At 46.3% G+C, this 17,932-nt stretch overlaps 1 protein-coding gene across 7 annotated transcripts; it reads left to right on the forward strand.

Annotated features, from left to right (window-relative positions):
* Positions 1-1,527: 1,527 nt before the first annotated feature.
* Positions 1,528-16,475, forward strand: RNASEL (ribonuclease L). Of its 7 annotated transcripts, none has more exons than XM_036273449.1 (8): positions 1,528-1,677; positions 1,981-2,154; positions 3,581-5,212; positions 8,546-8,631; positions 10,650-10,855; positions 11,669-11,801; positions 14,174-14,310; positions 14,969-16,475. In XM_036273449.1, the coding sequence occupies exons 3-8, from the start codon at positions 3,763-3,765 to the stop codon at positions 15,129-15,131; spliced, it is 2,175 nt and encodes a 724-aa protein (XP_036129342.1). In that variant the 5' UTR covers positions 1,528-1,677; positions 1,981-2,154; positions 3,581-3,762; the 3' UTR covers positions 15,132-16,475. The 7 variants fall into 7 exon arrangements, with proteins under 7 accessions (XP_036129342.1, XP_036129344.1, XP_036129341.1 ...); XM_036273451.1 differs by having other exon boundaries at positions 1,528-1,637; XM_036273448.1 differs by having other exon boundaries at positions 1,528-2,154.
* The last annotated feature ends 1,457 nt before the right edge of the window (positions 16,476-17,932 follow it).

Below are 17,932 nucleotides of genomic sequence, written 5' to 3' on the forward strand. Positions count from 1 at the left end.
GAGAGGCGACAGTCTCTTTGGTACATATTCAAGGTTTGTGGGTCTGAAGCTCAGCAGAGAGGCGAGGGCTAGAGAAAGAGGCTTGGGTGTCATCGAGGTGGAAGGAGCAATAAAGACCCCTCTGGGTGGCACGACACTGGAGAACATCATGTAACCACATTCTCCTTGCTATTCATGGCCTCTCTGGAGTTTGTCTCCCCAGCAAGACTGGATATTCTTTGTGGACAGGAATACTTTCCACTGTGGCGTTCAGTACACCATAGGCGGCTCAATGCTAGGAAAATGGTCAAGAACAGAACTTCTAGAGCAAAAAAGAACCGTAAAAATCATACTACGTGAGAACTGAGACTTGGCAATGTTAAACCACCCACCTGGTCACTCAGTTCAATAGCTTCAGCTCTATAAATAATGAATTATAAATAGTCACAGCTCCGGCTGTAGAACCAGGTCTCCAGAGTGCCAGCAACGTGCCTCTTTGAGGACAGTGACTTGAGTGTGCCTACATGAATGAGGGAGCTTGGACTTTGAGCTTACTTAGCTTCTCTGAGCCTCAGTTTCATCATCAGCAGGCCTGTTAGGGAGTAACTGCGACCACGTCTTTCATGAAGCAATGAGCATAGTGCCAGGCCCTCAAGTCAGTGCTCAATAAATGTTTATTTTACATTCCTTTGCCTAAAGAAGATAGGGGATTTGGAATAGCGTCGTAAGGATGGAACTGGCTGACCTGAAAGGCTGGGAGGTGAGCAGCATGACCCTGGACATCAAATTCGTCACCAGCAATCAGAGAAGAGCCACCACCTTGCAGGGGTGGGGAACGTCCAGCCCATGGGTCGTATAAGGCCCATGCAGTCAACACCAGCTAACATCACACACCTCATCAAATTAGCCTGACCGAATATAACAGGCTAATTTTTAAAAATATGTTTTTATTAATTTTTTAGGGAGAGAGAGAGATAGGAACATTGATATAAGAGAGAAACATCTATCGGCTTCCTCCTGCCCTCTCCCTGCTGGGGATCGAGTCTGCAACCTGGGATGTGCCCTGACCCGAAATTGAACCCGGGACCTCCCAGTTCATGGGACGACGCTCAATCCACTGAGCCATAAATTGATAATTTTGTGTGGCCCTCGAATGTTGTTATAAGTATCAAAATGGCCCTTGGCAGAAAAAAGTTTCCCCACCGGTGTGTCTCTGGAGGGTATCAAATCTCTATCTGGCCCAGCTGGTGTGGCTCAATGGATTCAGCGTCATCCCATAGACTGAGAGGCCTGGGTTCGGTTCCTGGTCGGGGCACATGCCCAGGTTGCAGGCTCCGTCCCTAGTGGGGGGCATGCAGGAGGCAGCCGATCTATGCATCTCTCTCACATGGATATTTCTATCTCTTTCCCTTCCTCTCTCTCTAAAAAATCAAAACATGTTTTAAAAAATAAATAAAAGCCCTACCTGCCCAGGCTACACTTGCCGGCGACAGTGGGTGTGCCCGTTCCCCTCCCTTTGCTCTTCCTCCTCCTCTCTTTCGATTTGCTCCGCCCCCTGGCTCCCTGACTACGGCCAGAAGGGAATTTTCTCTGCTGGCAATGGTATTTAAAGATTCGTTGCTGATGAAAAATAACAGAGAAATGTCTGAGTTTAGAAGGTAAGCTGCGCAGAAGGAGAGCTGGGAAAGTGGGAGAATGGTGAGAACTTTGCTTTGAAGGGTTCCTTGGGCTGTGGGGACTGCAGGTGGAAGGGTGTGAGACCTGGGGAGGGGAAGCAGAGGCAGACCCCTCCGGGCCCGTTTGCTCCTGAGCCTCCCTGAGAAGGCCAGGGTTCTGACGAAATCCACACAGTATTTATTCAAGTTGGCTCTGCCTACCAGGCATATGGGGAAAAGGAAACTGAAAGTAAGATGATCCCGGATGCTGCTTTGGCTGGGCTTTCGGTACCTGCACTCTGATTTTTCACTCGGGATTTCTTTCCTTGTCTGCTCCTTCACTCAGACTGGCCCATGTCAGCTGTAATGTAACTGTTTGCTTCAACGGTTTCATGGCTGGAGGACTGTGCTTGTGGTGCCCATTGATTTAGACCTCAGCAGGCGGGGACTTGGAGACAGCGTGAGATAGCAGAAAAACGGCTGTTTTGTGAATGTTGTAGCATGTGCAGTTAATATACAGGTAACGCTTTGTGCAGTCTGATGCCTAAATTGGATGTAAATTGCTCAGATCCGATGGAGGGCAGTTGGACTAAATTGACACTCCCAGGTTCTCTGTTTGTGTACTATGTCTGTGCACACGGGTGGGGAGAGTAGGACTCATTAACATTTTCTTAAATAAAGAGACATAATCAGCTCTACCATTTTTTGAATTCCTAATATTTGCCACACCCCTACATTAATGCACTTTGTACAGCTGACCGTGCTTACTGCTTTCCCCATTTGCTGGAACGGAAAATTGAGACTCAGGAAGCTAAGGTTACACACGTAGGATGTAATAGGCTACAGTTACACAACCAGGGGCTCACACTAAGATCTTGTTGAGGTCGAGTCTGCTCTTCTTACTACTCTGAGCTCCGTGGAACAGGACCACACAATGCACAGAGAAGGCGTGCACAGAGCTAGGGAACACACCGAGAGTGTCAACCTTCTTGTGGTGTAAGAGACACAAACTGACAAAGCTCTGTGTGTGTGTGTTTAATTAAATGAAGGTTCTGCTTTTTTTTTTTTTTTTCCTTATGAGGCTATCTACTTCTAGTCAGAGTGTGTTTAAATGACATTGAAAGAACTTTATTAATATAGGCTGAAAATCCTAAAAGGAATCATCTCCTTTGACTAGTCATTTAATTCTTTGAAATCTATCATAAGAAATCTATTGTAAGGTCTAGCATAGGAAAACAAGCTAAAATAAAATAAATCTACTGCAATATTATTTACAATTGTTTAAAAATGCTCATTTAGTCCGGCCGGTGTGGCTCAGTGGTTGAACGTCAACCCATGCACCAAGAGTTCGTCAGTTCGATTCCTGGTCAGGGCACATGCCCAGATTGTGGGCCCGATCCCCAGTGGGGGGCACGCAGGAGGCGGCCAGTCCATGTTCTCTCTCATTGATGTTTCTATCTGTCTTTCCCTTTCCCTTCCTCTCTCTAAAATCAATAAAGAAAAAAAAATTTTTAAATTATTTTTAAAAACTGCTCAGTTAATAGAGAAATGAAACAACCGAATGATGGCATATTACACAGCCATTAAAAATGTTTTAAAATACTTTGTAATAACACAGGAAGTTATTTATAGTATGGCATTATATGAGGAGGATACAAAGTTACTTTACATAGCATGATCCCAACTATTTTTTTTTTTTAACTATAGAAATGTACTAAAATATTAACAATGTCTGTTCCTGGGCAGTGGGATTATAGAGTAATATTTTGAATTTATATATAGTCATAATGTTATGTATGTTTTGAATTTATATATATTCATAACATGTAATACAAGGTTCTATAATGAGTAGATGTATTTTGAAAAAGTTGCTAATAAAATTAATTTCTCTAATTCAAGTGTTTTCTGACCCTTATAAGATTACAGAGTACCTCTTTTGTCTTCAGGTGTAATGTCAGAATCCTCCAAGGGTATTGTCCTTCCTCATCCTGTCCATCTGTAGCCAGATAATCTCTATTTACCATGACAGGAGTTTCCAGAGCTCCATTGCTTTGATCAAGTCCCAAGGGGATAAGCCTTCATCTTCTCAAAGAAAGGCAAACAGTTGTAACCAGCGGTATTTACCACCATGGCCTCCAGGAGCCATAACAACCCCGAGGACAGACACACACCCTCCAATCACTTGTTGATAAAAGCGGTTAAAGAAGAAAACAGGGAGTTGGTCCAGCAGTTGCTGGAAGAAGGGGCTGATGTCAATTTCCAGGAAGAGACAGGGGGCTGGTCCCCTTTGCATAACGCGGTGCAAAATGACAGCGAGGACATGGTGAGCCTTCTGCTTCGCTATGGTGCTGACCCTGGTCTGAGGAAGAGGAACGGGGCCACGCCCTTCATCATCGCGGGGATCGTGGGCAACGTGAGGCTGCTGCAGCTTTTCCTCTCGGAGGGCGCAGGTGTCGATGAGCACGACCGCCACGGCTTCACGGCCTTCATGGAGGCCGCCGCGTACGGCCGGGTGGGGGCCTTGCGATTCCTGCATGACAGCGGCGCGCAGGTCAACCTGGGCCGGCAGCCGCTGGAGGAGCAGAAGCAGCTTAGGAAAGGGGGGGCCACGGCTCTCATGGATGCTGCTGAGAATGGCCAGATAGAGGTCCTGCGGATCCTTCTGGAGGAGATGGGGGCGGATGTCAACATCCGCGACAACATGGGCAGAAATGCTCTGATCCATGCTCTTGTGAACCTTGAGCCCAGCAACGAGGTGGCCATTAGTTGCCTTCTGTTGGACCACGGGGCCGAGGTGAACGTGCGGGGAGAAAAAGGGAAGACGCCCCTGATCCTGGCCGTGGAAAAGGGGCACTTGGACTTGGTGCAGAAGCTTCTGGAACAAGAAGATATAGAGATTAATGACACAGACAGGGAGGGCAAAACTGCCCTGCGGTGGGCTGTGGAATGCAACCAGACAAAAATCGCCCAGTTGCTGTGTGACAAAGGAGCCAGCACGGATTGTGGGAACCTCGTGAGGTTAGCGAGGCACAATTACAACCATCCTCTTGCCAAGTTTCTTCTCCAGCGGGGAGCCAGAGATGACCCCGCTCCTGCTGAAGACTGGGAGCCCCAGAGCTCACACTGGGGGGCGGCCCTGAGACATCTCCGCCGCATATACCGCCCTGTGATCGGCAGACTCAAGATCTTCATCGACGAAGAATATAAAATTGCGGACACTTCGGAAGGAGGCGTCTACCTGGGGTTCTATGAAGAACAAGAGGTGGCGGTGAAGCGCTTCTCTGAAGACAGCAGCCGTGGACAGAAGGAAGTCTCCTGTCTGCAGAGCATCCGAGCGAACAGTAACTTGGTGACCTTCTACGGGAGTGAGAGCCACAAGGGCTGTCTGTACGTGTGTCTCTCCCTCTGTGAGCAGACACTGGAGGAGCACTTGGCCAAGCACAAAGGGGAGGCTGTGGACAACGAGGAAGATGTGTTTGCCCGAAACATCCTCCTCTCTGTGTTCAGGGCTCTTGTCGAGCTACACCTGTCCTGTGGCTACTCTCACCAGGATCTGCAGCCACAGAACATCTTAATAGGTGAGTCTCCAGTTATCTCTGAGAAACTGCGGGGTCTTGGATGACAAAAGGGGAGCGTTGTAATTGCAGATAGGAAAGGACTAGAGTACAGGCGGAGTATTCCGTTTGAGGGTTAATGCAACAAAGTCGTAATTACAGTAAAGCCTCTCCTGCTCCCAGTCATAGCCCTGCCTCCTCATGGAGGTCACGGCTGTGAACAGAATGCCAGCTCCCCTCATACTGACGTTGGCAAACATAAGTCTGAAGGTATGACTTGGGTGGAGTCAAGAAATGTGGATTCCGAGAGTAGTCTTCAAGTCGGAGAATACTGAAAGTGTGTTCCTTCAGACAAGGTGGCAGTTATTGTGAAACTTCCTGGCAAAACTGAGGTCCAAACTGGGGATAATAAGACAAGAGGTGAGACGGTGAAACAGACTCCGTGTAGGCAGAACAGTTAGTATCTACTGGTTCAAACCTGAAACAAAATCAGTGAAAACGACATTAAAGGAAACAGAGTCCTGGCCAGGTGGCTCAGTTGGTTGGAGTGTCATCCCGTACAACAAAAGTTTGCAGGTTCGATTCCCGGTCAGGGCACATACCTGGGTTGTGGGTTCATTCCCAGTCAGGGCGTGTACAGGAGGCAACCGAATGATGTTTCTTTTTCACATTGATGTTTCTCTCTCTCCCTCCCCCTCACTTCCTCTCTCTCTAAAATCAAGAAAAACACATTTTCCAGTGAGGATGTATAAAAAAAAAAATTAAAAAAAAAAAAAAGGAAACAAGCGGAGCTGAGTGTAAAGTCCCAGGAGGCAATGGGGTTCCATAGAAAGTGTCTTGGCTTTAGCCACTTGTAGGGAGGCTTGTAGCCTAGTCCTGCTAGTTTGTAGCTTAACCTCAGATAAGTCACTTATGTGAGCCATGGCCTCCTCATTCAAGCCTAATACTGTCTCCTGCGTGTGGTTTTTAGGAGGTCTAAGTGCAATGTGTTAGATACAGAAGGCACCTGTACATTGCAGCTGTGAACAAAGGTCAGCTACTTGTCTTAGATACCTAACCTCAGATAGGTGCGGATTGAGATTTAAACTGGGTGTAAGGGAACAGGGCAAAAGGAGGGTTCGCATACGAAGAAGCAAGAGTAGTAGTTAAGGTCCTGGAGGAGAGAATTATGTATATAGAGAAATATTACTCGGATTTGGCTTTTAGTTTGAAGAGGGGTTCTAGTGACACTCCTGGGTTGAAGCAATGTTGCCTGGGAGACAAACAAGGGCAGTCTGACAAGTGAGTCACTTGTTAGAGTCAGCCAAGGGTGAGGTCCTTTCCAGTTCTAACTTCTGATCTCAATGCGAAAAGGATCATGTATCATGTCCTAAAGGAAGATGACTTGTGATTACTTCTTCTTTGGAATTTTTAGACCACCTCTTCCATTCTCAAGCTTGAACAATAAAGAATTGATTGTATTTCTGCCTCAAAGTGAACCTAACATATACCACACACTATTCCCTGTGTTAAATCCCCAAAATGATAGGAAAAGATATTTAAATGAATTCATAGTTGAGATGAAAAAAAAAATTTTGCTGAACAAAATGTTGACAAATCGTAGAGAGATGAAACATGCACAAGATGGGATTGAAGCTCACAGGAGCCCGGGACAAATGCAGGAAGCCACTGCTGAGTATTACTCATCCGTGTGGGAACGGGGCAAACAGCACCACTCGAGAGTGAGGAAACCAGAAGCAGGAGAGGCCAAAGGTCCAGCCAGCAGACAGACTGATGTGTCAGTGGAAACTGGGAAGATCGAAACCTGTGCATTCCCTCTTCCCCTGGGCCCAAGCATCTGTGACAGGCATGTCTGGCTGCAGGCAGGGGTACTGCTGGAGGCACTGGGTGGGGCATGACCACAAGAGAAACAAAGAACAATTCAGTCCACAGATTTCTGCCAAAGCACCCTACTGAGTGGCATGTCCTGAGTTTTACTGAATAAAATGCAAAGCAGATGCTCTGACAACTGCCTCTGTCTCTCCCCTCTGTTGGGTGGCATTAACAGAAGCAGCTCACAGGATATCAGGGATTCTCAACTGCAGAGTAGGGCTTAGGGTCAGAAATCACTTAAGATATTCGAGTGCCAAGAGCATAAAGAGATGCATGAAACAGAAGAATTTACACCCCAAGAGACATAACTAACCAAGCGTGTTGGTTTCCTAGGGCTGCTGAACCAAATGATCACAAGCTGGGTGGCTGAAGACAACCACGTTCTTCTCCCACAGTTCTGGGGGCCAGGAGATTGGAAGCAGTTCTCCTGGCCCCAGATCAGTGGAGGGCTCAGCAGAGCCCTCTGGCGGCTATAGGGAGCCTCTGTCCCTTTTCTCATCCAGCTTCTGGAAGCTGTTAGCATTCTGTGTCCTGAAGAGACTTCACTGATCTCGGCCTCTGTAGTCACATGATCGTGTCTTCTGTTGTCAGATCCCCTTCTGCTTCCCCTGTGTAAGGGTTTTTGTGACTACATTCGGGACTCATCCTGATAACCCAAAATAATCTCTTCCATCTCGAGATTCCCAACTTAATCACATCTGCAAAAGCTCCCCCTTTTCTGCTATATAGTCACAGTCATGGATCCCAGGATAGGACACGGATATTTGTTTAGTCTGCCACAACAAGTAATCGTCACACAACTTAAAGTAAGTACACTCAATAAACTCATAGAACAAAGATAGGTGATTTCATCTAAGAAGCAGGGATAAGCCTTGTGAAAGGAGCCAAAAAGAGGCCTTAGAAATCAAAAATAAAATTTTTTATATTTTTGAAACTCAAGACTGGATTGAAGACTAAATTAGTAAGCTAGATTTGCCTGAGAAATTCTCCTAGAAGGTAACAGAAAATAATAAAGGGATGGAAAGCATTTAAAAAAAAAAAATTAGAGTCATGATTTAGATCCAGAAGTTCTAATAGGCATTTTAAAAGAAAGAGGACAGAGAATGAGGTGGAAATAACACTTGAAAAAAAATGGCTAAGAATGGCCCAAAACTAAAGATAGATATAGTTCTAAGGAAAAGACTCACCAAGTGCCGAGGATAAGCAAGGAAAAACCCCCAAAACAAATAGAATCACCCCGTTGAGGCACATCTTAAAGGAATTTCAAAATATCAAGGGAAGAAGGGGAAAACTCAAAAGCTATTGAGAGAAAACAAACGACCTACCTAGAAACCACATTCGGACCGGCATTAAGACTTTTCTCATTAGCCACCTGGATGCAAAAAGAAAGAGCTGAAGAGAAAGAATCAAATAGCTGCAATGAACTGAATATTTGTGCTCTTCCCAAATGTATATGTTGACCTCTCTTTACAAACTGTTCCTTAGATTCCAAGAATGCTGTTCGATTGGCAGATTTTGATAACAGCATCAAGTGGGCCGGAGAGCCGGGGCAAATCACCAGCGATCTAGAGGTAATTTCTGTAGTCCATTTACTTTTCATCTTTCTGCTTCCTTATTCGTTCGTTACCGTGTATCCTGTGGCCAGTTAGAGGGCTTCCCCATTTGAACCAGGGGTGGAGAAAATAGTCCGCTGTGTTGAAAGCCCAACACCCCTGTCTGCCCTGACTGGATTGGAACCAATGGGAAAGAAAGAACTTGTGAGGCATTTCCCCAGCGCTCACGGCTGTCAGCTCCTTGCAGACGATGACATTTCCCTGGGTCGGTGTGGCTTGCTTGTCACTGTGGCTTCTTTCTGTCTCTTTGGATCTCTTTCTTTCTCCATTTACATAAGTAAATAAATTGAGCACTCCACACCTTTTCTTTTTTATTTATTTATTTTTTATTAATTAATTTTTGTTACAGATGTTTCTCCTTTTCCCCCCACTGATTCCCCCCTCCCCCTCCCTCCCTGCCCTTTCCCCAGTTTGTTGTCCATGTGCACTGTTCATGCATACATGCATATAAGTTCTGAGGTTTATCTCTTCCCCACCACACCCCTATTTAGGGGATTGTCAGTCTGTACCCCACTTCCGCGTCTCTGGGACTACCCCCTTCCTCAGACTGTTATGTTCATTGTATTCCACAAATAAGTGAGATCATATGAAACTTGTCTTTCTCTGTTTGGCTTGTTTCACTTAGGGTGATACTTTCCAGGTCCCTCCATGTAGTCTCAAAGGATAAGAGGTCTTTTTTTTTTTTCACCTCACACCTGTCAGAATGGCCGCCATCAATAAATCATCAAACAACAAGTGTTGGCGAGGGTGTGGAGAAAAGGGGACGTTAGTCCACTGCTGGTGGGAATGCAGACTGGTGCAGCCACTATGGAAAACAATATGGTGTTACCTCAAAAAACTAAAAATTGAACTTCCATTTGACCCAGTGATCCCACTTCTAGGAATATATCCTAAGAAGCCTGAAACACCAACCAGAAAGAATACATGTACCCCCATTTTTGTAGCAGCACTATTTACAATAGCTAAAATCTGAAAACAGCCCAAGTGTCCATCAGTAGACGAATGGATCAAAAGCTGTGGTACATGTACACAATGGAGTACTACGCAGCTGTAAGAAAAAAAAGACCTCTTATCCACACCTTTTCTCAAATTACCTCTTAGAGGTATCTCCGGCAAGAGGCATTTTCTGCCTAAGGACAAAGTAAACAAGATTTCTCCTCCTACTCCATCCAGACTCCAAAGAGGACCAGATACTAAGGCCCTCTGAACCACCTGGGAGGGGTCTCCAGCTCAAAGAGGCTAAGGTTGGCTGAAAAGGTGAAGACCCTGAAATAGCTGGTTCTCCGGAGAAGACACAGAGCCTGGCTCTGCGGTCCAAAGCTCCCCAGTGATTCCAATGCGGTCAGGGCAGGTCTGTCCTGGAGAGCTCTCCAGGGTGTCGGACTTTCAGCACAATGGACAATAGCTCTCCATCCCTGGGTCTGGCTTTGGTGGCTCAGTGACTTCAGATTTCAGCTCCTTCCCAACTGGTGTCTTTCCTGATGCAGGAATTCCTGTGCGGGCCTCCTCCTTGGCCTCTCCTCCCTGCCGTGGTCCGACCCAGGTGCCATCACTGTACCCTGTTGGCCCTGGCCTGGCTCCTTTATCTACTGCCTGACATAGCCCCAACCCCGAGTCCCAGTTCCCAGCTCTGGACTCCCCTGGTTTAAAACCTTCTCTCTTTCCACTGTTTATCTAACTCCTATCCATACTTTGAGGTCTAGCTCAAATCCCTCTTCCTCTAGGCACTGTGGCCTGACAACTCTGGCCCAGCATTATATTTTGCTCCTTATAAACCTGAACTCGAGGACCACATACTGCCTCGTGGAGTTCTCTATGCACAAACCCCCGTGTCTTCTCTCCCTAACCAGCCTGTGGACCCCTGGAGATCCCTCCCATTTTCCATTTCCCCCTAGCCTGCCCCACACTCCACAAAGTTACCCAAATAGAGTGATCGTTCATAAACACCTTTGGCTTGGTTGGCGGCTGTTGTGCAGGCCCTTGGACGCCTGGTCCTATATGTGGTAAAGAGGGGAGACATCCCTTTTGAGACATTGAAGATGCAAAGTAATGAAGAGGTGATTCAACTTTCTCCAAATGAAGAAATTCAGAACCTCATTCAGCACCTGTTCTGCCCTGGAGAAAATGTAAAGAACCATCTAAGTGACCTGCTGGATCATCCTTTCTTTTGGAGTTGGGAGAGGTAAGTAAAACTTAAGTGTGAATCACAGGCGCCCAGAATGGAGACAGTGAGTGTATTAGTTCAGGGTTCTCTAGAGAAACAGAACCAATAGGAAATAGATACATAGCACTGGAGGGGACCATCTGCGTTACTGAGTCCACTGATTTAAATGCCAGTCTCATCTGGAAACACCCCCACAGACACAGCCAGAATGATGTTTAATCTGGGCACCCTGAGATTAGGTAACATGCACAATTAACCATCACAGTGAGGTGATGTGGGCAGGAGTCAGGCTGAGAGTCAGCAGACGCAGCTGTCCTCTGGGCGTTTCCTGGCTACGTGTCCTTGGGTGGTGACTTAAGCTTTCTTGCTTCTGGTTCTCTCTTCTGAAGAATAGGGAGGAGGGGAGGGAAGGAGAGAGAGAGAGAGAGAGAGAGAGAGAGAGAGAGAGAGAGAGACCTGTCTCTCTCATCATGCAGAATTTTTAAAGACATAGATTTTTTGTTTTTTAATCCTCATCCGAGGACATTTTTCCATTTTTTGTTCAGATAGAGCAGGAGGGAGAGAGAGAGAAACATCGATGTGAAAGGGACACATCGAGTGGCTGCCACCTGCACGACCAACCAGGGCCGGGGACAAACTGCAACCGAGGTACGTGCCCTTAGCGGGAACCGAACCCGGGTCTCTCCGGACCGCAGGCCGACGCTCCAACTGCTGAGCCACACCGGCCAGGGCTAGATTTTGTTTTTTAATAAAAGTAGTAAAGCTAACAGTTTTGTCTTCCTGGAAAGAGTGGGAAAGAGGGAATGACCGTGATCATTCTGTCATCCTCAGCCGCTATAGGACCCTTAGGAATGTGGGAAATGAATCTGACATCAAAGCGCGAAAACCACAAAGCAGTATCCTTCAACTATTGCAAGCTGGACCGACAGAACCTTCTAGAAGTTTTGACCAGTGGATCTGTCAGGTATGGACAATTCCTACAGTCTGGGAGTTCTAAGAATAAGAAGCTGTGTAATATTTTATGATAGATTTTCTAACTTTTTTATATACTATTGGCCTGGCCCAACCAAGAAGTGAAAGAGGGGATTTTCCTTCTCCCCCTTCACCACCCTCGTCCCTTTGTCCCCTCATCCCCACTGGGTCTCTGCTCCCCGTTTAGAGGCCAAGCCTCCTGACTGACTCCCATCTAGGCTCCACTGTAGGGTGGTCTTGTCCCAGCCCATGAGCCTTTTCCTTCTCTGTGGCTCTTTCCCTCAAGACTTGTTCTCTGAGAAGGGCTTGGCTAATGATCTTATTGCCATGGTAACAAGAGCAGCTGACTAGATGGGGCTTCACCCAGAGGTGCTCCACCATGAGGCCTTTTAGTCCAGGGCCTCTGCTGCCTGTGAACGGCCCAGCTCCGCAGATCATGTAACACACCTACATTCTGCCCAAGGAAACAGCCTATGAAGAGGAGACGGTTTTTGAAATCCCTCCTCTTCCAGAAAAGGTCCACCTAACCGGAACTAAATATAGTGGAACATCAAAATGAATCACCATCTTGATCTAGTCAGTACTATCAGAACTTTCATTATTATTAATTAGCACACACCTAACAAGTACCAGGTATGTGCTAGGCTCATGTGAGGTCATGGGTATACAAGGCAGGGTGCGGTATGGTCCATGTGGGGCCGAGAGACCCACAGAAGTGATGGTCTATATATGTGCTGGGCACCCAGAGACAAGTGCAAAGCACCATGGGAGAATCCATAATCCTGAGGTCTTTGACTGAGACCAACAGCTTCCCTGTCTCAGGCCGATCTAGGACTCTGCTCCTCCCATCCCTCTTTGTTTCTTGGTCTCATTTTGCTTTCCTTCCCTCACTTGACTCTAGACGACACATCATACTCATAATCGCCAGCTGAATGGTCATCTGTCCTGCTCCCCTGTAATTCCGTGAGGGCAGAGGCCATACGTTGTCTGTTGCTCTTTTCCTGGCACGGAGTAGGTGTGCCATGACTCTTTGCCAAATGCCAAACTCCTGCTGAAACTTAAACTTGTGGAAACAGAAATGAGAAACCAGACCAGATGATAGTAACACCAGTGATTACGCAGCTCTGACTACTTGGCAGCTATAGCTCCAAGGACTTTATGTGAGTTACCACCGTGCATCCTTACAACAACCTCCGAGGCAAAGATCTTCATTTTGCAGGTGGGCAGACTGAGGCACAGACACTTTTTCTAAAGGCTCAGCGCCAGTGAGGGGTGCAAGCAGGATTTGAAGCTGGGCAGTCTGGCTGCAGAGCCCACACGCTAAAGCCACTCACCGAACAACACTGTGATGCCATCGGGTGCCCCCAGCCATGTTATTGCGGAGGAAATTGAGGCCCAGAAGTGGAACCCGAAATACCTGGGCCTGGAAAGCTGCAGATTGGCAGAGCTGGGAAGAGAACCTAATCGTTTTGTTCCCCAATTCACTGGTTGTTTCCCCTAAACTGCATTGACTTATATTGAATTTTGATTAAGTTTCGGCCTTATCATTTAATTTCCATTTTAGACTTTTTTTTTTTTCCTGCTGATTTTAGTGGCTTGACCATTTTCAGGGTCATACAATCAGTTCTTGGCAAGTCAGGTCCAGAGCCAAGCTTTCCAGGATATATTCCTGCCTTCCTTCGGTGGGCTGCCCCACACTGCTACACACCCTTGCTCAGCATTTCCCACGCGTGCTCTCCACACATACACGTGGGCAGCCTCAGCAGGTCCTCTCCAGCCGTGGTCCAGGTACCAGTCACGCTTCCTCAGGGACCCATGGCTTTGTGGTTGTTGCATCCTGTCCCCTTACTCCAAACTCTTTCTAAATATGAAGCCATCTACAAGGGTGCCCGCTCAAAAGGGGGGGCATTACTGTGACAGAAGTTGCCCTGGGGACACCTAGAGGCAAGGAGAAACATGGAACCCCTTTGGAAATATAATTAGAAAGAAAACCAACCACAGTCGCTTTGGCAATGGATGCCACTCCTGGTTTCAGCCAGAGGAAATGTCATCAAGGGCGAACTCAGAAGGGCGCCACAGGATGAAGTGCGGTACGGCATGATGACAGCTGCCCTAGCGCGGTGGCCAAAGAGTCTCTAAACCCTGTTTTAATAGATTTAATCTCTTATGGAAAAAATTCACTTGGAAAACAGACAAATTTAAAGTTACCGATATTCCCACATCCAAACACAACTACAGTTAGCATTGCCTTTATAATTAGTAATAATTTGGACACATTCAAATTTGTATTTCGCCTTATTGTATTCCACCAGGATTTATTCTGCATTGCTAACACATTTTTGTGTAATTTTTTGTTTTGTTTAGATTGACATGCTGGTTATGAATAAAATGAATACGTTTTATAAAATGAAACCCCATTTAAAATATAAGGACACTGTGGGTGATCTGCTAAGGTTCATCCGGCATTTGGGGGAACACATTGATGAAGAAAAGAATGAATGGTAAGTATTGTTTTCCTTCCTGTAAGGCATATTGGAAATGAGAAAGATTTAAAAATCCAGTTCTAAATTTATATCCGCTATATGATGGGAAGAACAAAATTAATTTTAATGAGAGAGAAGGAACTCCTCTCCTCTGGTAGAAGGGCCATTACAAGGGTCTTTTAATGAATGATGGACGCGACCGTCTTCCTTTTTAACTCTTGCTGAATCTCACTGAACAGAAGGCTGGTGACTCCCGTGCGTGAAGAACCACAGGGGACTGGGCAGCTGGGTAAAATGAATATAACATTATAAAAGTCTAGAGAGTAGCCCCGTGTTAGTTCAATCAGTGTTTGTTGCCAAAAATATCAGCTGCAAACTCATTAAAGAAAAACAGCCTTTCCGTTTCCAGGGCTCTTTTGGATTCCAGAAATGTAGATAAGGATCGTGGTATTGTATTGTGTCCATTTCACGGATGACAAAACTGAGGCTCACAAACATAACATTGCCAAAATTTGCACAATCGGTTGATGAGGACGTGACTCTACCTCTGTCAGATTCCCAAGTCCTCATTCACTCTGCTCTAGAAATCGAGGGAGCACAGTGATCTCCGGGCCATATGCTGGAAAAGGGGAAGAATGTGGGGCACACGTGACAAAATATTTACATTTCATTTCAGGATGAAGTTAAGAATTCAAGATCCTTCCCAGTATTTTCAGAAGAAGTTTCCCGATCTGATCATCTACGTCTATATGAAATTACGGAACACAGACTATGCAAAGCATTTTCCTAAAACTCATACAGCACACATGTCTCGGTGTGATGGGGGCAACAGTGGTTAGCCAGCTCTGAGTCTGAGTTCAGTGAGGTCTTTCTTAGCTGTATGATCCTGGGCAAGTCCCAACTCGCGGCGCCTCTTAACTAACCTGGTTATTTGTGAGGGACGAGTTGGATGGATGATGTCAGTTCCTGGTAGTGTGCTAGGCATTCCCTACATATATAGGGAGTATATACATAAAGTGTATGTTCAAATGACCCTGGTGCTTTTTTTGGGTCAAGGTTAGAAGCAGGAACTGGAAGGGCACCCTGCTGAGATTCCTCTTGTCTGTTGCACCGAAGGAGTGCCTAGCCCTCTAACACTGTGCTCTACATCAGTTATCTCATGTAATTATCGCAGTGATCTTGCAACATGGGTTAATATCCCCATTTAAGAACTGATGAACTGAGACTCAAAGAGTTTGAACTACTTGTCCCAGATCATACAAGTTGTACAGAGGACTGAATACATGGATGTGGTGTTGTTACCTCTCACTTAAACATCTTAGAACTTAATTACGGGCCCAGGGATCATCTGGATGAAACCTAAAAGGAATCTATCAAAGGGGCTCCAAGTGGCTCATCCACTCATTCACTCATTCATTCATTCATTCATTCTTCATTGAGCACAGTATAAGTCAAGGCACTGATTTTTCTATGAATTTAATTCCTTCTAGAACCACCTGCACTGGTTTTCTGTGACCTTAAGGCAGTAGCACTAAACTGGGGGCGATTTTGCCTCTCGGGGGCCATTTGGTAGTGTCTGGAAAAGTTTGTGGTTGTCAAGACGGGGAAAGCAGTGTTACTGGCACCGAGTAGACGGGTCAGAGATACTGTACTGCCAAACACTCTATGATGCGCTGGCTCGCCCCCCCCAACAAAGAATTCACAGCCTCAAATATCAGTGCGACCGAGGCTGGAAACTCTGCTTCAAGGGCGGGGCACTTTCAACCTGGCTCGGGGCCAGGGCCGCGCAGTGTGGGGCCGTTGCACAAAACAGTGCCTTGGGTTTGTTTTCTGCTTTTGCACCTGTAGTGAGCCAACTCCAGTGTCACCTCTTTGAAGTCCTCTGAGGACCCTCCCTTTCCACACCCCGGTCCAAGTGCTCTCTGACTCGCTCGCACCCTGAGCCGCATCAGAGTAGCTCTGCCCACCTGGAGTGTGTGTCCTCCCCGCTGGAGTCTCAGCTCCTGGGGGCCAGTGGTGCACCCAGGGTGCAGCTAAAGGCGCTCACAGCTGCGAGTGTGTGAAACCGAGTTTACTCTTGTATCCCTGTCGATTAGTTACTGTGTCATTTGCCACACAGAGGACTGTAAATCTACTTTTGCCCCATCCTGTATATGTGTACATACTTTAATTATTTCTATCACGACGGCCTAGCAGAGTGTCTGCCACAAGGTGATGTTCAATAAAGGAATGAACCATCTTCATGTACGAGCAATCACATTGCCTTATGTTTTTAGGGTGCTGTATAATTTATCGATTAAACGTGCATATTTTATCTCGTCGTCCTCAGACAGTCCTGGAAAGCCAGTGTGCTTATCCTCGTATTTCAGATGAGGAAACACAGGTCAGTGACAGAGACTCACTTTGATGCACAGCTGGGAAGTGTCACTGTCTTGATTGGAACAGATTTTCCGGCAGTAAATCGGACGTTCTTCCCACGCATCCTTACGTGGAGGTAAAAAATGGAGCTTTGTAATGGGAGGAGCTGGAAAAAACAGCATCTCCAGTACTTCCTGAAGAGAAGGTGGCCTCAAATGGGTGTCACCGATGAAATTAAGTGCTGGAAGAAGGAGACTCAGGGCTTTGATTTAAGGTTTTGTAGGCATAGCAAGATCGGGTTACATTTTGACCTGAAGCTTCAGCTTTCTGATTTGTAATGAGTAGGGGTATGCCAGTCATTTCTATCAGTCCGTCAGGCTGGCTCCCTCCTTTAATTCTTGTCTAGATCTTTTTAAATTAACTTCAAAGAACTGACCCCACTGAGAATTACAAAGGTATTTAGGAGGAGGCTTCAGTTGGTTTGTGAGAGAGAGAGTTCTGCAGGGGTGCGTGGCCTCGGCATCCTGCCCACGTAAAGCAGCCCCTGCACGTGGGATCTATATTCCCTCAGCACTGCCGCCTGCCCACGCCTGCTCAGGGCTGGAAGTCACCTGACCCATGCACCCCCTCAGCCCCCATAGCTGATTCAGCATCCAGGAGGCCCCAGTGGCCTGGAAAGCAGTTTCCTTCCCCACCCCTGGAATTACAGCCCAGACTTCTTGGCTGACTGGCGTGTGTCTTTTATGCATACATGGTGCATGAACCCCCAGAGGGCAGCTCATTTGCCCCTGTCCCGAAACCGTGTCCTCAATTTGCTTCTCCACTTTGGTGACACAAGGTGAGGAAGTAAATCGTGGTCCTCCATGGTGAAGTTCTGTTAACCCCAGGTAAGAAAATAGCACCCATCCTGCCCCTTTCCCCAAGTCAGGTGTGCAACGCCCATTCACAAATGCAACACGGATTCAGAAACGTTTGTTGATTGGCCCAATGCTACCCAGTGGTGGCAAGGCCAGGGTCTTTCAACATTTCAGCTAAAGTTCTTGTATATTATTGGATGAGAAGTAAATCAAAAGCAAAACAAGACTTGGAGGATGTTTGTTTTATTTAAATAAATGAGGTGAGTCAGAAATAACCAGATTCAAAATAAACTTGAACTTTAAGACATAAATCAATTTTTGAATAAGAGTAATAAATAACATTTATTATAAGAAGATTAATAGTAGTGTCTTGTTTAAAAAATCTAATTTATATTATTTGATAAATAACAGTATGGGAGTATCAG

The sequence above is a fragment of the Molossus molossus genome, unplaced genomic scaffold (assembly GCF_014108415.1).
Source record: "Molossus molossus isolate mMolMol1 unplaced genomic scaffold, mMolMol1.p scaffold_m16_p_20, whole genome shotgun sequence".
NCBI lineage: Eukaryota > Metazoa > Chordata > Mammalia > Chiroptera > Molossidae > Molossus > Molossus molossus.

Excerpts from the sequence above, each read along its gene's own strand:
- RNASEL (XM_036273448.1), top strand. The coding sequence starts at position 3,763 with ATGGCCTCCAGGAGCCATAACAACCCCGAGGACAGACACACACCCTCC. Across the intron at positions 5,213-8,545 it reads GCCACAGAACATCTTAATAG|ATTCCAAGAATGCTGTTCGA; the intron begins GTGAGTCTCCAG and ends ACTGTTCCTTAG. Across the intron at positions 14,311-14,968 it reads GATGAAGAAAAGAATGAATG|GATGAAGTTAAGAATTCAAG; the intron begins GTAAGTATTGTT and ends ATTTCATTTCAG.